The 24,092-nt window shown below is 40.8% G+C and overlaps 1 protein-coding gene across 2 annotated transcripts in view; it reads right to left on the bottom strand.

The window, feature by feature from the left end:
- The window catches only part of SYCP2L (synaptonemal complex protein 2 like), an 85,080-nt gene that overhangs the window by 49,329 nt on the left and 11,659 nt on the right, over window positions 1-24,092 (bottom strand). For both annotated transcript variants that reach the window (XM_032141098.2, XM_058432622.1), the window contains 10 exons: window positions 23,968-23,992; window positions 20,070-20,155; window positions 19,869-19,957; window positions 16,813-16,847; window positions 15,177-15,319; window positions 12,660-12,712; window positions 11,985-12,030; window positions 10,074-10,166; window positions 9,912-9,972; window positions 398-543 (listed from right to left, as the gene is read on the bottom strand). In XM_032141098.2, the coding sequence (XP_031996989.1) occupies window positions 398-543; window positions 9,912-9,972; window positions 10,074-10,166; window positions 11,985-12,030; window positions 12,660-12,712; window positions 15,177-15,319; window positions 16,813-16,847; window positions 19,869-19,957; window positions 20,070-20,155; window positions 23,968-23,992 (777 nt within the window). The remainder of the gene's footprint in view (window positions 1-397; window positions 544-9,911; window positions 9,973-10,073; window positions 10,167-11,984; window positions 12,031-12,659; window positions 12,713-15,176; window positions 15,320-16,812; window positions 16,848-19,868; window positions 19,958-20,069; window positions 20,156-23,967; window positions 23,993-24,092) is intronic.

The following is a 24,092-nucleotide window of genomic DNA, read 5'->3' as shown; positions in this document are numbered from 1 at the left end:
TCTGGTATGTCTTTATTAGCAGCATGAGAACAGACTAATACACTCCCCCTAGGTCCGGGGGAGTTGAGAGAGACAGAAATGCCAGTGTCCTCGGGACTCCAGGAAGAAGGTGGTAACAGGTTGATATTATCCTAGAAAACCTTTCAGCTGTTCACACTAAGTAGAATAAAGCATTTCAAGGAACAAAGAGGCTTTCTATCCTACCTCAAGACAATGACCCATCAAAAGGGAAAACTGGGATTTAAATCTAGAACTCTCAACTCTTTTTCACACAGCACTCGAAAGACCAGGTTTTCTGCTTGATCAAATATTCACATCAAAACCCAACAAGGACATTTAATAGACATGAAACATACTAAAACATTTTTAAATAATCCAAAAGAATGAAACCTGCCACCTGTTTGTCTTCTCCTAAAGCTTGAATGGAAGCTTGTGATATGTTGAACTGCAAATCAAAATGGATTTCTATTTTCATGACTTCTTTGTAACTGATAATCACAGGATTCTTCAGGTAAATGATAAATATCTTTATCTTCTCAGTTTCTAAGAGGAAATATGGAATATCAATGCATATCAACATACTTCAATGTTTTATTTTAAAATTTTATCATTTTAAATAACTATGCTAGGGTATTTGTCCAGATTTTTCTGTGGTAAGAAGTTGAAAAGAAATCATATTAAATAACATTACTTTGAAATTGTCCTTTAGATGCACACGTGTATTTACACATATACACATACTACACAATTAAGTGGTTGATCTTGCAAACATTGGAAGTAACTTACCCTAGCAGCAAAGAAATGAAGATAGTTTTGTCTTCTGCAATTCAATTTTTTTAAGAGCATTTTGTTTACACAAGGCTATCATCTGCAACAGATAATTTATTCCCAAATATACTAAGCACAATATTCACTCTCTCTCTCTCTGAAATTCTACTTATTTCTAAAATTGAAAATAAAACTCACTGTCCCAAATGTGTAAAATGGAATAATCTACCACCATTTCAACGGACTCCACTTGAAGAAGAGACAGAAACACCTTAGAAAAAATTCTGTAGGCCAGGTGCGGTGGCTCACGCCTGTAATCCCAGCACTTTGGGAGGCTGAGGCGGGCAGATCATGAGGTCAGGAGATCGAGACCATCCTGGCTAACACGGTGAAACCCCGTCTCTACTAAAAAATACAAAAAATTAGCCGGGCGTGGTGGCAGGCGCCTGTAGTCCCAGCTACTCAGGAGGTTGAGGCAGGAGAATGGCGTGAACCCAGGAGGCGGAGCTTGCAGTGAGCCAAGATCACGCCACTGCACTTCAGCCTGGGCAACAGAGCGAGACTCCGTCTCAAAAAAAAAAAAAAAAAGTGGTCAAAGGACATAAACAGACACTTCTCAAAAGAAGGTATTCATGCAGCCAACAAACATATGAAAAAAAACTCAACATCACTGATCATCAGAGAAAGGCAAATCAAAACCACAATGAGATATCATCTCATGCCAGTCAGAATGGCTATTATTAAAAAGTCAAACCACAGATGCTGGCAAGGTTGTGGAGAAAAAGGAATGCTTTACACTGTTGGGAGTGTAAATTAGTTCAACCATTGTGGAAGGCAGTGTGGTGATTCCTCAAAGACCTAGAGAAGGAAATACCATTTGACCCAGCAATCCCATTACTGGATATATGCCCAAAGGAATATAAATCATTCTATTATAAAAATACATGCACACCTATGTTCACTGCAGCACTATTCACAATAGCAAAGACACGGAATCAACCTAAATGCCCATCAATGATAGACTGGATAAAGAAAATGTGGTACATACACACCTTGGAATACTATGCAGCCATAAAAACAATGATATCATGTCTTTGCAGGGACATGGATGGAGCTCGAAGCCATCATCCATAGCAAACTAACACAGGAACAGAAAACCAAACACCGCATGTTCTCACTTATAAGTGGGAGCTGAATGATGAGAACACATGGACACATTGCAGGGAACAACACATACTAGGGCCTGGGTATGTTGGGGAAGAACATCAGGAAAAATAACTAATGGATGCCGGGCTTAACACTTACGTGATGGGATGATCCGTGCAGCAAATCACTATGGCACACATTTACCTATGTAACAAACCTGCACATCCTGCACATGTACCCATGAACTTAAAAGTTAAAGAAAAAAAAAAAAAAAAGGAATGCAATTATAATATTTACCTTCTTTCCATGAGGGACTCTCTGTGCTGCAAGCTCATCTAACTATATGTTTGCTTAGAAATTCTAAGGAGGCCAGGCAGGGTGTCTCATGCCTGTAATCTCAGCACTTTGGGAGGGCGAGGCTGTTGGATCACTTGAGGTCAGGAGTTCCAGACCAGCCTGGCCAACATGGCAAAACCCCATCTCTACTAAAATACAAAAATTAGCTGGGTATGGTGGTATAGACCTGTAATCCCAGCTACTCAGGAGGCCGAGGCAGGGGAATCGCTTGAACCCAGGAGGCGGAGGTTGCAGTGAGCCAAGATCACGCCACTGCACTCCAGCCTGGGTGACAGAGTGAGACTCTGTCTCAAAACCAAACCAAACCAAACAAAACAAAACAAAAAGAAAAAGAAATTCTAAGGAACAAATGTTGAACCAAACCAGGCACCCCCTGAGATTCTCCCCACCAGGAGACTGCCTTGAGACAACAATATACAACCTAGTTCTGCCCACGATGGCACCAGCCAGACCACCTGATGGATAAGACATCAAAGCAAGTCATGAAGACCCCACACTTCCTCACTCTCTCCCTTACGTGCCATTCATGCCCAGTCCCCTTTAAAAGCCCCTGCTTTCTTGCTCACCCATTGCCTGGAAACAGACTTGGTGCTTTTCGGGGTGGGAGGTACCGTGGGAGTGAGACCGGCCCTTTGGATTGCATGGGAGCTGGGTGAGGCCTGTGACTGCTGACTTTTCCCCACTTCCCTGACAACCTGCATGACTCAGCAGAGACAGCCATAATCCTCCTAGGAACATAACTCCATTGACCTGGGAACCTCACCCCTGTCCCCACAGCAGCTGCAGCAAGACCCACCCCAGGAGAGTCTGAGTTCAGAAACTCCTAATCCTGCCCCCATCCACTGGTCCTTCCCTACCTATCCTGGTAACTGAAGACTAAGGGAATATACTCTCGGGAGTTCTAGGGCCCCGCCCACCGCCTGTTCCTCCCCACACTACCATAGCTGATGCTCTCTGGAAATCACCACCTACCGGCAAAACGCCAACCAGCACAAAAATAGAGCATTAAACCACCAAAGTTAAGAACCATTACAGAGTCCATTTTACCCCCCTGCCACCTCCACCAGAACAGGTGCCGGTATCCATGGCTGAGAGACCCATAGACAGTTCACATCACAGGACTCTGTACAGACAACCCTCAGTACCAGCCTGGAGCCTAGTAGACTTGCTGGGTGGCTAGATCCTGAAGAGAAATAATAATCTCTACAGCTCTGCTCTCAGGAAGCCACATCCACAGGAAAAGGGGGAGAGTACTACATCAAGGGCACACCCCATGGGACAAAAGAATCTGAACAACAGCAGTCAGCCCTAGACCTTCCCTCTGACAGAGCCTACCCAAATGAGAAAGAACCAGAAAACCAACTCTAGTACAGTGACAAAATAAGGTTCTTTAACACCCCCCAAAAATCATACTAGCTCACCAGCAATGGATCCAAACCAAGAAGAAATCCCTGATTTACCTGAAAAAGAATTCAGGAGTTTAGTTATTAAGCTAATCAGGGAGGCACCAGAGGAAGATGAAGCCCAATGTAAGGAAATAAAAAAAAAAATCATACAAGTGAAAGGAGAACTATTCAATGAAATAGCATAAATAAAAAACAATCAAAATTTCAGGAAACAATGGACAACTTACAGAAATGCAAAATGCTCTGGAAAGTCTCAGCAATACAATCAAACAAGTAGAAGAAAGAAAGTCAGCCGGGCATGGTGGCTCACGCCTGTAATCCCAGCACTTTGGGAGGCCAAGGTGGGCGGATCACGAGGTCAGGAGATCAAGACCATCCTGGCCAACATGGTGAAACCCCGTCTATACTAAAAATACAAAAATTAGCTGGGTATGGTGGCACGTGCCTGTAATCCCAGCTACTCAGGAGACTGAGGCATAAGAATCGCTTGAACCCAGGAGGCCAAGGTTGCAGTGAGCTGAGATCACACCACTGCATTCCAGCCTGGCAAAAGAGCGAGACTCTGTCTCAAAAAAAGAAAAGGAAAAAAAAAGTCAGAGCTCGAAGACAAGATCTTCGAATTCACCCAACACAACAAAGACAAAGAAAAAAGGAAAAGAAAATATGAACAAAGCCTCCAAGAAGCCTGGGATGATGTTAAACGACCAAACGTGAGAATAATCGGCACTCCCAAGAAAGAAGAGAAATACGAAAGTTTGGAAAATATATTTGGGGGAATAATCAAGGAAAACTTCCCCGGCTTTGCTAGAGACCAAGACATCCAAATACAAGAAGCACAAAGAACACGGGAAATTCATCGCAAAAAGATCATCGGCGAGGCACACTGTCATCAGGTTTTCTTTTCTTTTTTTTTTTTTTTTTGAGATGGAGTCTCGCTCTGTCATCCAGGCTGGAGTGCAGTGGCGTGATCTCGGCTCACTGCAAGCTCCTCCTCCTGGGTTCACACCACTCTCCAGCCTCAGCCTCCCAACAAAGGAAAGAATCTTGAGAGCAGCGAGACAAAAGCACCAGGTAACCTATAAAGGAAACCTATCAGATTAACAGCAGATTTCTCAGCAGAAATCCTACAAGCTAGAAGGGATTAGGGCCCTATCTTCAGCCTCCTCAAACAAAACAATTATCAGCCAAGAATTTAGTATCCAGCGAAAATAAGCTTCACATATGAAGAAAAGATAGTATTTTTCAGACAAATAAATGCTGAGAGAATTTGCCACTACCAAGCCACCACTACAAGAACTGCTAAAAGGAGCTCTAAATCTTGAATCCTGGAAACACATCAAAACAGAACCTCTTTAAGGCATAAATCACACAGGACCTATAAAACAAAAATACAATATTACAAACAAAAACCAAGGTATATAAGCAACAAGTAGCATGATGAATGGAATGGTACCTCACATCTCAATACTAACCTCGCATCTCAATAACTAACATAGGCCACTAACAGTGGCCTAAATGCTCCACTTAAGAGATACAGAATTGCAGAATGAATAAGAATTCACCAACCATCTGCTGTCTTCAAGAGACTCACCTAACACATCAGGACTCACATAAACTTAAGGTAAAGGAGTGGAAAAAGACATTTCATGCAAATGGACAGCAAAAGCGAGCAGGAGTAGTTATTCTCATATCAGACAAAACAAACTTTAAAGAAACAGCAGTTAAAAAAGACAAAGAGGGACATTATATAATGATAAAAGGCCTTGTCCAACAGAAAAATATCACAATCCTAAACATACATGCACCTAACACTGGAGCTCCAAAATTTATAAAACAATTACTAATAGACCTAAGAAATGAGACAGCAACACAATAATAGTGAGGGACTTCAATACTCCACAGAGCACTAAACAGGTCATCAAGACAGAAAGTCAACAAAGAACCAATGGATTTAAACTATACCCTGGAACAAATGAACTTAACAGATATATACAGAACATTCCATCCAACAATCGCAGAATATACATTCTATTCAACAGGCGCCTGGAACTTTCTCCAAGATAGACCATATGAGAAGACCACAAAACAATCCTCAATAAATTTAAGAAAACTGAAATTATTATTATGATTATTTTATTTTTTGAAATGGAGTCTTGCTCTGTCACCCAGGCTGGAGTGCAGTAGTGCAATCTTGGTTCACTGCAACCTCCACCTCCCAGGTTCAAGTGATTCTCCTGCCTCAGCCTCCCAAGTAGCTGGCATTACAGGCATGCACCACCATGCCCGGCTAATTTTTTTGTATTTTTAGTAGAGACAGAGTTTCACCATGTCGACCAGGCTGGTCTTGAACTCCTGACCTCAGGTGATCTGCCCACCTTGGCCTCCCAAAGTGCTGGGATTGCAGGCGTGAGCCACCACACCTGGCCTAGAAAGTTGAAATTATATCAGGCACTCTCTCAGACCATAGTGGAATAAAACTGGAAATCAACTCCAAATGGAACCTTCAAAACCATGCAAATACATGGAAATTAAATAACCTGCTACCGAATGATCACTGGGTCAAAAATGAAATCAAGATGGAAATTTAAAAATTCTTTGAACCGAGTGACAACAATGATACAACCTATCAAAACCTCTGGGATACAGCAAAGGCAATGCTAAGAGGAAAGTTCATAGCCCTAAACACCTACATCAAAAAGTCTGAAAGAGCACAAACACAATCTAAGGTCACACCTCAAGGAACTAGAGAAATAAGAACAAACCAAACTCAAACCCAGCAGAAAAAAATAACCAACATCACAGCAGAACTAGATGAAATTGAAACAAAATAATACAAAAGATAAATGAAACAAAAAGCTGGTTCTTTGAAAAGATAAATAAAATTGATAGACCATGAGTAAGACTAATCAAGAAAAGAAGAGAGAAAATCCAAATAAACTCAGTAAGAATGAAACAGGAGATATTACAACTGACACCACTGAAATACAAAAGTTCATTTAAGGCTTCTATGAACACCATTACACACATAAACTAGAAAACCTAGAAGAGATGGATAAATTTCTGGAAAGATACAACCCTCTTAGCTTAAATCAGGAAGAATCAGATATCCTGAATAGACCAATAACAATCAGCGAGATTCAAATTGTAATTTAAAAATTACCAACACCAAAAAGTCCAGGACCAGACAGATTCACAGCAGAATTCTACCAGACAGTCAAAGAAGAATTGGTACCAATCCTACTGACATTATTCCACAAGATAGAGAAAGAGGGAACCCTCCCTAAATCATTCTATGAAGCCAGTATCACCCTAGTACCAAAAGCAGGAAGGGACATAACCAAAAAAGAAAACTACAGACCAATATCCCTAATGAACATAGATGCTAAAATTCTTAACAAATACTAGCTAACTGAATCCAATGACATATCAAAAAGATAATCCACCATCATCAGGTGGGTTTCATACCAGGGATGCAGGAATGGTTTAATATGCACAAGTCAATAAATGTGATACACCACAAAAACAGAATTAAAAACAAAAATCACATGATCATCTCAATAGATGCAGAAAAAGCATTCAACAAAATCCAGCATCCCTTTATGATTAAAACTCTCAGCAAAATCGGCATACAAGAGACATGTCTCAATGTAATAAAAGCCATCTATGACAAACCCACAGCCAACATAATACTGAATGGGGAAGAGCTGAAAGCATTCCCTCTGAGAACTGGAACAAGACAAGGATGCCCACTCTCACCACTCCTCTTCAACATAGTACTGGAAGTCCTAGCCAGAGCAGACAAGAGACAGAAATAAAGGGCATCCAAATTGGTAAAGAGGAAGTCGAACTGTCTCTGTTTGCTGATGATAATGATTGTATACCTAGAAAACTCTAAAGATTCCTCCAGAAAGCTCCTTGAACTGATAAAAGAATTCAGCAAAGTTTCCAGATATAAAATTAATGTACACAAATCAGTAGCTCTTCTACATACCAACAGCAACCAAGCTGAGAATCAAATCAAGAACTCAACCCCTTTTACCATAGATGCAAAAAAAATAAAATAACTTAGGGATGGGCCAGGTGCAGTGGTTCACGCCTGTAATACCAGCACTTTGGGAGGCTGAGTTGGGCAGATCACCTGAGGTCAGGAGTTCATGATCAGCCTGGCTAACATGGTGAAACCCGGTCTCTACTAAAAATACAAAATTAGCTGGGTGTGGTGGCAGGCACCTGTAATCCCAGCTACTCAGGAGGCTGAGGCAGGAGAATCACTTGAACCCAGGAGGCAGAGGTTGCAGTGAGTTGAGATCACACCACTGTACTCACTCCAGCCTGGGTGACAGAGTGAGACTCCATCTCCAAAAAAAAAAAAAAAAAAAAAAAAACTTAGGGATATACCTAACCAAGGATGTAAAAGACCTCTACAAGGAAAACTATGAAACACTGCTGAAAGAAATCATAGACGACACAAACAAATGGAAACACATCCCATGCTCATGGATGGGTAAAATTAATATTGTGAAAATGATCATACTGCCAAAAGCAATCTACAAATTCAATACAATTTCCAGTAAAATATCACCATCATTCTTCACAGAATTAGAAAAAACAATCCAAAAATTCATATGGAACCAAAAAAGAGCCCACATAGCCAAAGCAAGACTAAGCGAAAAGAACAAATCTATAGGCATCAAATTACCTGACTTCAAACTATACTACAAGGCCATAGTCATGAAAACAGCACGGTACTGGTATAAAAATAGGTACATAGACCAATTGAACAGAATAGAGAACCCAGAAATAAACCCAAATACACACAGCCAACTGATCTTTGACAAAGCAAACAAAAACATAAAGTAGGGAAAGGATATCCTTTTCAACAAATGGTGCTGGGATAATTAGCAAGCCACATGTAGGAGAATGAAACTGGATCCTCATCCCTCTTCTTATACAAAAATCAACTCAAGACGGATGAAGGACTTAAATCTAAGACCTGAAACTATAAAAATTCTAGAAGATAGGCCGGGCACGGCGGCTCACACATGTAATCCCAGCGCTTTGGGAGGCCAAGGTGGACGGATCACCTGAGATCAGGAGTTCAAGATCAGCCTGACCAACAGGGAGAAACCCCATCTCTCTTAAAAATACAAAAAATTAGCCAGGCATGGTGGCGCATGCCTGTAATCCCAGCAACCCAGGAGGCCAAGGCAGAAGAATTGCTTGAACCCGGGAGGCAAAGTTTGTGGTGAGCCAAGATCGCGCCATTGCACTCCAGCCTGGGCAACAAGAGCAAAACTCCACTTCAAAAAAAAAAAAAAAATTGTAGAAGATAACATTGGAAAAACCCTTCTAGACATTGGCTTAGGCAAGGATTTCATGGCCAAAAAACCAAAAGCAAATGCAATAAAAACAAAGATAAATAGCTGGGACTTAATTAAACTAAAGATCTTTTGCATGGCAAAAGGAACGGTCAGCAGAGTAAACAGACAACCCACAGAGTGGGAGAAAACCTTCACAATCTATACATCTGACAAAGGACTAATATCCAGAATTTACAACGAACTCAAACAATTCAGCAAGAAAAAAAAAAATCCCAAACAAAAGAGGGCTAAGGACATGAATAGACAATTCTCAAAAGAAGATATACAAATGGCCAGAAAACATGAAAAAATGCTCAACATCACTAATGATCAGGGGAATGCAAATCAAAATCTCTGATCTGCAAAGCCCTTGATCCTAACCACTAGTTACAAGAGAGCCTGGCAATCCATCTCCATGGAGGGGGCAGGCACCTTCATTTCCTGACAGCCATGTCCCTTCTTGCTTGATGTCTTCCTTACTAAGCACAGTTTACTACCTGATGTTCTAGGTTTATCAAGAGAGGAACCTAGGACGACATGTTCTCCTCTCCCCATCAGACTCTTTCAAACCAAAGCAGCACTTTGGGGAAAAGCATTGTTAATTGATTGCTGGATCATATAGTAGTTCTACTTTTAATTTTGTGAGGATCAATAAACATTTTTAAAATGAAAAAACTAGACAAATAATTTAATCCCAAGGTCACAAAGCACAGAAGTCACAAACCTGTGACAGCGCACCTTCTATCATACCATACAGCCTTCCTACCTCAAGTCATGGTCAAAATATGCCCTAGAATTAAATAAATACACACTGCAAATACAACAGAAATAATATTTGGAACTGGACATGGGTTGTTTAAATGTATCATATTACCTGTTATGCTGAAATTCATCACCGCTTCCTTCTTAAGTGTCACTGAGTCCCATAGAGTATTCTTGGGAAAATAAATAAGTGAAATTCATGAGTGCAAAACACATACTTACATAAAAATGATCTCTAAAGGCTTAGTTCTAATCAAGAATCGAACATCATTACCTCAGCATTGTCTATATAAAAAGTGACACTCTGACTTCCTAGGTTAAAGTCGATCCAAAATTTATCTAATTTTTCATCCGCTGGTTTTCTCATCTGTTAAGAGATCATTTCACCATGAATTATACACATAAAAATCATGCTACAGGGTCAGATGAACATTATTCCCCTGAAAATAGAATTTGTGCTTTTCCTGGAACAGCATTATCCTAGCATTATAGGGCCTCTCTTTATTGACTGACTCTTTTGTGTAAAACAAAAGGATCTCAATTTTATAGAACTCAGCCATTTCCTCCTCACCCCTCCAAAAATCCCACTATCCTTAGCATAGTTAATAGATATTTAAATGTGTCACATGATTCTATCCACACAATTTTTTTCTAATGAAAATCACGGAGAAAACAGTTCTATGTTGAATCAGTAACAAGCCACACTGCATATGGATGGAAACTTCTAGAAAAGAAGATACTATAACCAAATATGAGTGATTTGCCATCTATCTTCCAATCATTAGAGTAGAGCTAAGACTTGAAGACTTCAAATTTCCTTCATTTTAATTATTCTAAAATAAATAGATGCTTATAGTTAAAACAGGGGAAGAAAGATTCTAACAGTATGGTGTTCATAGAAACAGTAAACATCTTCTCTGCCCCTCAGCTTTTCATAAGTACCTTTCCACAGGCACCAGTAACAATGCCTTTGTTTCCTCCCAGATGTTTTCTAGACATATATCAACAAGTATACTCGGGAGGCTGAGGCAGGAGAATGGCGTGAACCCAGGAGGCGGAGCTTGCAGTGATCCGAGATCACGTGACAGCACTCCAGCCTGGGTGACAGAGCGAGACTCTGTCTCAAAAAAAAAAAAAAGAAAAAAAAAGTATATAGAAAGCTTTTATTCCCCAACAACAGATAAAACACTAGACTTACTATTCTACAATCCAATTTTCTAATAAGTTGTATTTCTTGGACATCTTTCCTTTGTATCATACATGTCTACCTTTTAATAGCTACAGAGGTGAATGAGGGCTTTCACCCACAATACATGCTCCTGGAAGCCAATGTAAGGGTCAGGGTAAGGGCCCTGATGGAAGTGAATGGAAATTTGGATGTCATAGAAAGAAGGAAAACCAAAGAGAGAGCAGAATCTTCAGACAACCAGAGGGAAAATACACAGAATTGAGACACAGGAATCAGCCTACCAGACTCAGTTCTAGAGAGAAGGAATGTGTAGTGCAGCCATGAGTTTGAAAGTTTAGCTCAGAGAGGCCAAGAAGGGGACTCTGAACCCAAAACAAAGAAATGATGAATGAGGACATTCTGAAGACAGGGTCCAGGACACTCAAACAAAGTCAAGCTTCCAAGACCTCTAAATATTTTAGCCTGAAACTGAGATGCTGTAGGTTGGGGCCCTTTTATATGAAGGACCTTGTTCCTCTAGAAACCAAATGGGGGGTGGGGAAGAAACTGGTTAACCTTGGACTATAAAGTGCAAGGTAGAATGAGAGAGAGAGAAAGGACAGTGGCCCCAATTGTTGAGAATAAGAGGACGGGGCATAAACTGGAAGGAAAGAAGCAAGGAAATCATCCTTTTTACCCCAGTCTAGGCATGAATTATGTTACCCATGAATAGGGTAAAATGAGGCAAGCTTCCTATAACTGTCCTCATGTACACAGTACAGACCCTAAAATTCCTTTTTCCAGTAGTAACAGTAGAGCCCTTAAACTTACTGGTAATGCATTCTGGTTAGGGTATGGTACAATTGGTTTGAGAACTGAGGTCATTACAAGATGTTGGCATCCTTTTTTAAAAAGCCCTTTTGAGTTATGAGAGCAAAAGTTTGATCTAACCACATAAACCTAACTCCTGGTTTCACTGCACACCACCCTCAGGACCTCCAAGTGAGACGAACATACCTCATGCTCATCAGCAAAAGCAGCAATACACGGAAATGAATACACCCTGCAAAATACCTCACAATTAAAAAAATAAAATATGAATGAACCTTAAACACATCTACAGACGTTCCGCAACAAGCACTTATAACTAGAGTATGCCATTAACTCTCCTCGTACAGAGTATGATAGGGGGTTTCAAGCCTGCAAATGGAGACCTACTATGGGTCTCTATAGATTTCAAATCTCCATCTGGCAGTCAGTAAGCCAGGTTTACTAGTACTATATCTCAACCCAGTTACTCAGCCAGATTCCCAAACAAAAGGAGTGAATTTAGCAAATATTGTCTGACCAAGGACTTAACTGTTCATGAAACAACTACTTCCAGCAACCTCAAGTCAGGAAATTGTTCTTCATAAAGTCTATGAACTCTTTAAAGAATGTATTATTTTAAAATACCCCAAGTCACAAATATAATAAAACTGATAGAAGTAATTTTTAAACACACTCCAAAAAGCCACTAGGCAGAAACGGTCTGATCTTCTCAGGTTTCTACTCAATGGATAACTCAGTATACTCTGTAAATGATGTACCCAATGTTCTCTCCTAAAATGAAACAGACCCTAAACTGTTCTTTTAAAATATTAGACATTTTCAGAATACAACTAGTCAATAATGCTCAGAGACACAACTTACCTTCTTTGGTCACCGAGTCTGTTGTTTAGGTGATTGAGAAAACGTCTACTGTCCTTCAAAGCAAATGACATAAACTCTTTTATTAAGAAAAAAAATCAGGATGTCTTAGTTAATACTACCTTAGCATACAGAGGCCAGTGTTTGCTTCTAAATGACCAGGATGCAGTAACATCAATGAGACTTTATAAGGATTTGTTATTATATGTTAACAATACTTCATGCCACAAAGAGGAGGTTCCAGGATCATGTTTCTAGAAGGAACCTTTGCTCCCTGCAGCCATTAGATTTTCAGCTGAGGAATACTTTGGTCTCCAAAAGTTAAATGCCTGGTTATGTTTCACTGGGTCAGAAGCGTAAGCAAGATAAATACATCTCACTGATGACCTAGGTTACAATATTTGACCAACCCATTGGGCATCCACCTCCCTAACACCTGCACAGCACAAACCAACCACAAATCTATACAATTTATCAACTTTGGGTTGATCTGGGTGTATTATCTGCTGCCAACTTTCCTTTTTGGGAGAGTTCTCTATCTCACTGTCTTCTCCTAGCATATGTTCTAAGAACAAAGACTATTATTAGAGTTCTCCTAACCAACAGCTCTCAGAAGAAATTTGTTGCCCCCCAACATTCTAAAAACAAAGAGACACAGATCCAAGTTTTTGTTCCCTTTTGTTAGCAAGGATTGACTGTTTTGGTCAACACTCCTTATGCTCCTGATCTGCCATTCAGCAGTAAATAGACATCAGCAGTGTACGCCTTTCATGTAAAAAAGCAATTCGGGCTGGGTACGGTGGCCCTCGCCTATAATCCCAGCACTTTGGGAGGCCGAGGCAGGCAGATCACCTGAGGTTGGGAGTTGGAGACCAGCCTGACCAACATGGAGAAACCCCGTCTCTACTAAAAATACAAAATTAGCCGGGAGTGGTGGCACATGACTGTAATCCCAGCTACTCAGGAGAATAAGACAGGAGAATTGCTTGAACCCAGGAGGTGGGGGTTGCGGTGAGCCAACATCGCGCCACTGCACTCCAGCCTGAGCAACAAGAGGGAAACTCTGTCTCGAAAAAAAAAAAAAAACAATTCAATTGAGAAGTTGATAGCTCTGGGGAAGGAAATGATTTTGGAAACAAGATAATTACATTTCTCTATTTTCATCAAATTTTCCTTCAAATGAGAAATGACAAACAGCAGAAAGGAAATTAACATGTGAGTGCCCACAACAGCCCTGGACCTTTCAGTTTCTCTCATTAAGTTCTCAAGACTTTGAGGTGGGCTTTAGTCCCATTTTACACATGAGGTCACTCAGGCTTCATAAGTCAACTACCTTGCCAAAATGCATACATCCCATAAATTGGAGAGGTGGGGCTCAAACTCTAGGTTCAACCCAGTTTGGGATAGCCCCAAAGCTCATGGTCTTTCCACTGAGATTATACTGAATCCTGGCTAAATAATTACTTTATGCAGTATATGACAGTAGGCTCAGAGTCTGAAGAAATACAAAGGTCCATATTTAATAAAAATCTTGATTATATGGGAATTTTGACCAGAAAGGTTTTGTCAACATGAGTACTGTTATTGAGAATTTTACCTTTTCCTACAAGAGTCTAACCCTCATTTGAAAACTTTTTAAAAGAAGAGGGAAAATGTTTTAGCTATTTTAAGATGAAGGTGAATACACAACAAAGCCATAAGCTATTTTTATGCGGCTTGGGGACACAATCACAGGAAGCCCAGGTTGCAGAGAAGACACTAAAAAGTATTATTTCTCCAAATTGTACAGGCTGGACGGCTCAGAACACAACCACCCCATAATACTCCTCTGCCAGGCCATGTCCATTTCAGCCTCCTGCCATCACAGCAGCTGCCTTCTGCAAGGCAAAAATGCTCTGATTTCTTCTTCAATTCTCCTACCATTCAAGGTTCATTGAAAATTGCTCACCCTTCCGAGACTTTTTTTTTAACTGGATCCATCAAATTCACCTAGTTCTGTCTCCTATAAAGAAGTCCTAGATAGACATGTGGGCTCATGCCTATAATTCCAGCACTTTGGGAGGCCAAGGTGGGCAGATCACCTGAGGTCAGGAGTTCGAGATAAGACTGGTCAACATGGCTAAACCTGGTCTCTACTAAAAATAAAAAATTAGCCAGATGTGGTGGCAGGTGCCTGTAATCCCAGCTACTTGGGATGCTGAGGCAGGAGAATCACTTGAACCCAGGAGGCAGAGGTTGCAGTGAGCTGAGATTGCGCCACTATACTCCAGCCTGGGCAACAGAGTGAGACTCTGTCTAAAAAAAAAAAAAAAAAAAAACTATCTGTATCCCTATATCTAGCTCACAAATATTCTGTTCATATTGCCTTCAAGTTGTTTCTCCTAAGTGAGAAACAAGTTTAAGAATGGCAGTGTAATCATACTTAAGCAAAAAAATCCTCCCATAAGCCCAATGCAAAGTTCTCAGAGGATGCTTAATAAATATTGGCTAATAAGAAATTCGCATGGCCAGGAATCTCACCGTCTCAAATTCTCGATCCTTAATTTCTTTGAAAGCTTCAGCAATGACTTCATCATCAAACCATTTACGGACAAGTTCATCCCTTGATTTTTTAATCGTCAGTCTACACAGCGCTTCAGAAATAGCAACCTGCTGGTCATAATCTAGAGATTAAAAACATAGTAGACACAGATAATTCTGGGCACAAAGCAAAAGAAAAAATGAGTTCCAGAGTTAGCACTTGCTCTAAGAAACCCATCTGAGAAGCCTAGCATTGTGTCATAAAAAGTTACCACAGCAAGATGCATCCTGGAGTAATTAGAATCATTTAAATTCTTTTTTTTTTTTTTTTCCACTCTGTCGCCCTGGAGTGCAGTGGTGGCTGGACTGCAGTGGCCCAATCTCGACTCACTGCAATCTTCGCCTCCTGGGTTCAAGTGATTCTCCTGCCTCAGCCTCCCAAGAAGCTGGGATTACAAGCATGTGTCATCATGCCTGGCTAATCTTTGTGTTTTAAGTAGAGATAAGGTTTTGCCATGTTGGCCAGGCTGGTCTTGAACTTCTGGGTTCAAGCAATCTGCCCACCTTGGCCTCCCAAAGTGCCGGCATTGTAGGCATGAGCCACCATGCCTAGCCAAAATCATTTAAATTCAGTATTTAAGAAATACAATAAAAATCTAAACAAGAGGTCGGCATATAACAATTTTTAAATAAGTAATATTTATGGGTGTTATATTTTAGATACATTAAAATACTCATCCAAAGCAAATCATCAAACAGCCTTAAAAATGTTTCTACTGGCCAGGCGTGGTGGCTCATGCCTGTAATCCCAGCACTTTGGGAGGCCAAGGCAGGTGGATCACCTGAGGTCAGGAGTTCGAGACCAGCCTGGCCAACGTGGTGAAACCCCGTCTCTACTAAAAATACAAAAATTAGCCAGGCGTGGTGTTGCATGCCTGTAATCCCAGCTACTTGGGAGGCTGAGGCAGGAGAATCGCTTGAACACGGGAGGCAGAGGTTGCAGTGAGCCGAGATCACGCCATCGCACTCCAGCGTGGGCAACAAGAGCAAAACTCCATCAAAAAAGAAAAAAAAAGTTTCTACTACAAAATAAAATCCCAAAATAACTTGTAGTATTTCACAGCAAATAAACTAAAACTACATATCGCAACATGTGTAAATTTCAAACAATTCTAAGGGTAAAAAGGGAGTCGCAGCCCAAGGAATGGCATTTATAGAATGCTTTTAAAATCTGCAAAATGGTAATGCATGTTGTTTAGGGATCTACAGAGTAAAAGTAGAAAAATATGCTTGGAACGAAAAACAAATCTGAGTCAAGGAGAGGGAAATGGGATGAGGAACATGGACACAGGGGACTTTATCCATGACACTGTTTTTTTTTCTTTAAAAATATACTTGAAGCTAATGTGGTAAAATGCTAAATTTTGACAAAGCTGGCTGGTGAGTAAATGAGTATTCACGAATTATACTTTACAGTTTTCAGCATGCTAAAATCTCTCAAAATAAATTCAAAATAAAACCCTAATTCCTATCTTCAATTTAACCATAATTTATTCCCCACAGTCCCAAGATGCTCATAAAATCCCCAGTGTCCAATATTTAATATTCTAATACCGAAAATTCTAAAATTTCTTACCACCCACAGTCAAGAGCGTCCTTGCAAGGTCTTTCCTGAAACATTTAGATAAATCACATTTAACTGAAGTGAACATCAAGAGGTAAAACTTTACTATACTGGCATTAAACTTTAAAACCAAAATAAATGTTTCTGAAACTATTTCAAATTCAGCATCAGAATTTCCTTAACGTCAACACATATTTATGGAAAAACCTTCTTAAGTTTATATATTAATGACCTAGACGTTATTTTTTAAGATGCTAGAACTACCATATACACTCTGAGGTTCTGTTTTCCCTCTTGTAAAGTGAATTCAATGTGATGATCTCTAAGGGTTCATCAAATTAATTCTGGAGTTTTATAATCACTGCACCAACCTGTGAGGGCATATGTCCTTTTACACAGTATGATGCCTGCAGGAAATGATACGACAGTGATTCTTTCCTATGAGCTGCTTGATCTCATTTTAAAAACTAATTTAGGCTGGGCACAGTGGCTCATGCCTGTAATCCCAGCACTTTGGGAGGCTGAGATGGGCGGATCACCTGAGGTTGGGAGTTCGAGACCAGCCTGACCAACGTGGAGAAATCCCATCTCTACTAAAAACACAAAACTAGTCAGGTGTGGTGGCACATGCCTGCATTCCCAGCTACTCGGGAGGCTGAGGCAGGAGAATCGCTTGAACCCGGGAGGCAGAGGTTGCAGTGAGCCGAGAGCGCGCCACTGCACTCCAGCCTAGGCAATAAGAGTGAAACTCCGACAAAAAAAAAAAATGATAATAATAATAATTTAGAGATGTAATAGGATTAAGTTATTACATTATTGTAACTAATGCAGACTCTTGAATTGTATATTCACTCAGAATTTCAAATAAATGCTAACAAGTGTGAGTCGATCTTTTTTTTTTTTTTTTTTTTGAGACCGAGTCTGGCTCTGTCACCCAGGCTGGAGTGCAGTGGCACGATCTCGACTCACTGCAACCTCTGCCTCCCAGGGTCAAGCAATTCTCCTGCCTCAGCCTCCCAAGTAGCTGGGATTACAGGTGCCCGCCATACCCAGCTAATGTTTTGTATTTTTAGTAGAGACAGGGCTTCACCATGTTGGTCAGGCTGGTCTCGAACTCCTGACCTCAAGTGATCCACCCACCTCAGCCTCCCAAAGTGCTGGGATTACAGGTGTGAGCCACCATGCCCGGCCGAGTCGATCTTTTAATGCCTGAAATAATGCCCATTTTAAAGAACAGATTTGTTGAGAAACCTTGTGATAGTTCAGTCTCTTGTAAGAAGCAGCTCGACTTGTTACTATTAAATAGAAACCAGGAAACAGTACCACTGAGCAAAATTAATTCTGCTTAATTTTACACTTGCAGGTTTTACCTTGAAGTCCAGAACATTCCAGACTTTCCAGAACACACCGACAATAAGGTAGTGTGTTCAAAGATTAGTTTGAAAACTTAGGAGAAAACATGAGATCAGCTGCTCTCCAAATCTAAATACACCACTAAGAGTAGTGATTTCACTAACGTATTAAATAAAAATTTGTTTAGGAAAAATTCTGTGTAAAAACTATATCCTGCAAAGACTAAATGGACAAACACGATGGCAGTGAGTTTCATGCTCACAAATCACCCATTTCAGGCCCTACACTGTGGCCACACACCACGTAAACAATGTGCCACAGTGATGTCCTCCGTGCTGGCTGATTGTTAGCGCAGTCACAGGTTCAGGTTCCAACTTCAAAACATGGTGCTGGTTTTGTTGTTTCTATGGTCACACATTACAACCTTACCTCCAAATCTCATGTTCCAAGAATTATGCAACAGTGACTTTGGGTCACCCCCAAACAAAAAATCCATCACTTGAAAAGCAATCAAAATTCCATGCCCCATTAGTGTAGCTACTGGAAACCTTGGGGCACTTCCTCTTTAGCAGATAATGTGCTAATCGCTTTACATGGATTGCTTGATTTAACCTTTACAATAACTCTATCAAGTAGGTATTACTTTGACTCCATTTTACAGGCAAACAAACTGAGGTATGATGAAGTTAGAGCTGCGCTCATAGACAACTGGCAAAAGTGGCAAAACTAGGATTTGAAGCCACGCAGGCTCTACGGTCTGTACTCTTAACATTCTCCCATGAGTCACTAATTTAGTTCACACTCACAATGAAAAAATATAGCCTGAGAAGACATTTTGCCTCACAACGTTGATGCAAAAAGAAAAAAAAATACTTCATAATTATTAAAAAGGAAAAATCTAGGAATGTCTTTTTATTTTTTTATTTTTATTTTTTTTGAGACAGAGTCTCACTCTATCACCCACACTGGAGTGCAGTGGTGCAATCTCAGCTCACTGCAACTTCCGCCTCCCGGGTTCAAGCAATTCTCCTGCCTCAGCCTCCTGAATAGCTGGGACTATAGGTGTGTGCCACCATGCCCAGGTAATTTTTTGTATTTTTAGTAGAAATGGTTTTTTTTTATTATTATTATTTTGAGACGGAGTCTTGCTCTGTCGTCCTCAGGCTGGAGCGCAGGCGCGATCTCGGCCCACTGCAAGCTCCGCCTCCCAGGTTCAGCCATTCTGCCTCAGCCTCCCGAGTAGCTGGGACTACAGGGGCCTGCCACCACACCCGGCTAATTTTTTTGTATTTTTAGCGGAGACAGGGTTTCACTGTGTTAGCTAGGATGGTCTCGATCTCCTGACCTCGTGATCCGCCCACCTTGGCCTCCCAAAGTGCTGGGATTACAGGCGTGAGCCACCGCACCCAGCCGAGATGGGGTTTCACTGTGTTAGCCAGGATGGTCTCCATCTCCTGACCTCGTGATCCGCCTGCCTCGGCCTCCCAAAGTGTTGAGATTACAGGCGTGAGCCACCGCGCCCGGCCGCAATGTCTTCTTTTTACCTCAGCCCCTCTTTATCACCAAGCCTAGTGCCTGACACATAATAGGTGCACAAAGCATTTACCGAAGAGAGAATGGACATAATCAGGTCTAAGTAGAACACAGACTGAAGTCATACAATCATGAGAAATTTTACCCTTACCACAGCACGTAACTTACACAAAGTCACTTACATAAGATGACACATGCCTTCTGACAAAGGAAATTTTTTTCTCTCTTCCCGAGGGACACCGTGCAAAATGCAGTTAAAAGTCTTCAAGCCCTTTTTGGAATTGAGAAGACATTCATGGAGAAGAAACAAAACAGAGACCTATGTACGATCTTCTCTAAGGTTTCTGGAGCCACTGTTATCTGTTTTGTTACTTGGAACTCACCTCCTGTTGAAGCAAATGATTTACAGTCTTTTCTGTCACCAGGAATCCTAAGCTAAGTAGGAAAGAATCCAACATCTGAATTTTCCCTGAAAGTATAATTTCAAAGAATCAAATTTATGTTTGAAAGAGTATGAAAATGACTCCTACACATGGTCAGAGCTTTTCACTGAGGACGTCTTTCTAGCTTTTCTACAATATAATTCACTTTGCAGGCTGTGCCCCTTACAATCCTGTTGCATTGTCTTCTGGTATTAAGGGTTGGAAGCATGTGCACACATGCATACACACGTTTATTTTACATGGTTCTCGGTGACTTATTTTGAAACCAAATCTTACTTTAGCTCAGGAAAATCAATTCTTTGATACTTTTATTACAGCAGACTTTCTCAAGTTTCGCAATATTCGTATTTCAAGCCAGGTAATTAATTCTTCTTCTAACAAGAACTTGAGAACTGCTATCAAAATGCAGGGGAAAAAATGAGTGAGGAAAAGATGCATATGCAGATAAAAACAAAGATGTGACAGATAATCTTACAAAGAGGGAACAGAAAGTAACTACAATGGACTTTTTGGTGATCTCCCCACCATCCTTCCCCACTCCTCTGTTATGGAGCAGTTGTGCTATTTGAGTGAGACTGATCAGTTCCAGGGGTAAATCCGGACTGGCTTAAACTAGGCAGAGGTGGCCCATTTATCTTTTCGTAGTGACTGGTTCATCGGGAGGGCAAGGCATCCAATCAGAGCAAAGCTAAGGCTTTTGTTTGCTGGTTGAGGAAAATGAAACTTTCTCCCCCAGATGTGAACCAGGAAGCACAAAGTTCTGGTTGCAACCAACAGGGGAAACCACCTTGAAAGCAAAGACTAGACTCTGAGAAAGGCAGAACTGAAAGGGCTGCAGAGAAATGGAGCGCAGCCACTCTATTTCCAAACTGCCCGCCTCTGGACTTTTCAGTCCCTTGAGCCAGTAAGTTGTCCTTATCATTTAAGCCTATTTGAACTAGATATTCTGTTAAATACACCCAAAGCACTCTACCTCAGTAGTTGTTGACTAGAGATGATTTTGCCCCACCGGGGACACTTAGCAATGTCTGGAAATGTTTTTGGTTGTCATGACGTGGGGATGGATGCTGTTGGCATCTAGAGGATAGAGGCCAAGGATGCTGCCAAACACCCTCTGATGCAGAGGATAGCACCCACGACAAAGAATTACCCAGTTCAAAATACCTATATTGCCAAAATGGAGAAACTCTGCTGTAATAAAAGTATCAAAGAACAAATTTGCCTGAGCCAAAGTAAGATTTGGATTCAAAATAAGTCACCAAGAACCATGTAAAATAAATGTGCATTCAACCCTTAATATCAGAAGATAATGCAACAGGATTGTAAGGGGCACAGACTGCAAAGTGAGAGTAATATCGTATAAAAGCCAGAAAGACATCTTCAAACGATGAAAAGCTCTGACCATGTCCCTCCCACAGCCTAATACTCTTATATTTCTTTAACACATTAAACTTGTTGTCATATACAAAGAAGAAGAAATAAGGTACCATGATTTTTTGATGTTAGTAATTAAATTAAGGGTAACTACCGGTAAAATAAAAGTAGGACATAAGCCATTCAAATCACTAGAGAGGGATAAACTGTGAAAGAAAGTCATAATCCACATAGCAGAACATGAACAAAAGAATCATAAAAATAAATAAGACATAAGTTTCAGAACAAAAAGGAAGGAGTAATTGTGTCAATTGCAGAAGGAAGTGGGAAAACATTCAGTGAAAACATCTTTCTACTTCAGAGAGAAGGATTAGACATTAGCTCTGCAGAGCCTGGGCATAAAACTCGCACAAGACAACTGTCAAAGGCCACATGTGAAAACCCGTCACTTCAGAGAGGCCAGTCCCACTAAGGTGACCAGAGTGGGCTCCAAGTACAAATCGCCATTACTATAGATGGGACCGTGTCCCTCCGAAAATTTGTATGTTGGAGCCTCAACCCTCAATGTGATGGTATTTGAGACGCAGCCTTTGGTAAGGGAAGTTCAGATAAAGGTCACGAGTGTGGGATCCTCATGATGGGATGCGTGCCCTTATAAGAGCTCTGGCTCAGTCCAGGCGCGATGGCTCATGCCTGTAATCCCAGCACTTTGGGAGCCTGAGGTGGGTGGATCACCTGGGGTCAGGAGTTCAAGACCAGCCTGGCCAAAATAGTGAAACCCCATCTCTACTAAAAATACAAAAATTAGCCAGGCATGGTGGCACGCACATGTAATGCCAGCTACTCAGGAGGCTGAGGCAGGAGAATTGCTTGAACCCAGGAGGCAGAGGTTGCAGTGAGCTGAGAACGTGCCACTGCACTCCAGTATGAGCCAACAGTGTGAGACTCTGTGTGAAAAAAAAAAAAAAGAGAGAGAGAAGAAAAAGAAAGAGCTCTGGCTCTCTGTCCACTTTGTAAGCACACAGCAAGAAGCCAGGTCTCTGCCCACCATGTAGGCACACAGCAAGAAGCCAGAAAGAGGCCATCACCAGAATGCAACCACGCTGGTACCCTAATCTCTTACTCCCAGCCTCCAGAGATAAATGTCTGTTGGCTTAGCCTCCCAATTGATGGCATTTTGTTATGGCGGCCTAATCGGACTAACACAGTCATCTAGAACAGTGTTTCCTCTACCAGGGGCAATGAAAGTCATTATAGCATTATGTGAATCCATAAATGCACCAAGCAATGACCGTAGAGTGAATATATAGCTCACATCTGCACCGTTTTTCAAATATGCAGTATATACATATTGGTGGGATTAATACAAAGCAAGTTTATTTTAAAATCTTACAAAAATCAAAGTAGTTTACCACTGTGCATTTTATCAACCAGTTTTAAAGACAGTAACTATCATTGTGACGATCATAAAACTTTGACTTGAAAATGTTTGGAACCACTGACTTGAATTATGAGGACCAACCAAGTCAACCAAGTTTTAAAGTCAACCAAGCACAGGGCATGCTTAAGCTTCTGGTACTGAATTTCCTCAACTACCAGATACCATCCATTGCAGAATGTAGTGTCAATTAATGACAGCCTTTCAGAAGAAAACTAAAAACATGCAACATAGAAAAATGACCTATCAAGATGGCTCCAATTTCCAAAATGTTTAAATATTTAAGTGCATCTTTGAATCCATGGTATCATAATTCAAATGTCAAATTACTTTTTTTTGAGACAAGATCTCGCTGTCACCCAGGCTGGAGTGCAGTGGCACGATCATGACCCACTGCAGCCTCAAACCCTGGGGCTCAAGTGATCTTCCCACCTCACCCTCCCAAGTAGCTGGGACTACAGGTGCACACCACCACACCCCAATAATTTTTAATGTCTTATAGAGATGGGGGTCTCACTATGTTGCCCAGGCTAGTGTCGAACTTCTGGATGCAATCAATTCTCCCTCCTCACCCTCTGACAGTGCTGGGAATACAGGCGTGAGCCACCACACCCAGCATAATTACCTTTAATTTGAGCTAAATGGAACAAAATCAATCTATCCTCCAAAGTTTCTAAAATTTCACCTTTTACACTCTTGAAAGAGAAAGGCATCTGAATCAGCTCCAAGTTAAATCAGTAGTAGCTAAATTTTTGCATATGTGAATGACAAAAGTGACTTTCCATTACCTGAACAGAGCTAGCCATATGTCAGGAGCAGCGAAATAAAAACGTTTCTCAGACAAATACAAGACTTTTTTCTACAATGAAATGCATTTCCAAATGACACTATGATGACCATAAGGTGGTCAATAAATCCAAATAAAATGTTTAAACTCACTTTACTTTTACATATCACTTTTCTTTGTGCCAGAATATTCTATTAATGAAAAATTAATAGCCAATTAGTAGCCAATAATATACTCACCTTCACTACTACTCCTGGAAATAATCTAACAAAAAGAAAGAAAAAGTAAAGCTCGTATTATTTTAAAACAGCATGATAAACTATAACATGAATGTATTAGTGTTAACTTTCTCTAACAGGCAGGC

Source organism: Hylobates moloch, unplaced genomic scaffold (genome assembly GCF_009828535.3).
Source record: "Hylobates moloch isolate HMO894 unplaced genomic scaffold, HMol_V3 SCAFFOLD_20, whole genome shotgun sequence".
NCBI lineage: Eukaryota > Metazoa > Chordata > Mammalia > Primates > Hylobatidae > Hylobates > Hylobates moloch.
Note: the sequence above shows the minus strand (reverse complement) of the source record. Positions and strands in the feature narration are given on the sequence as shown.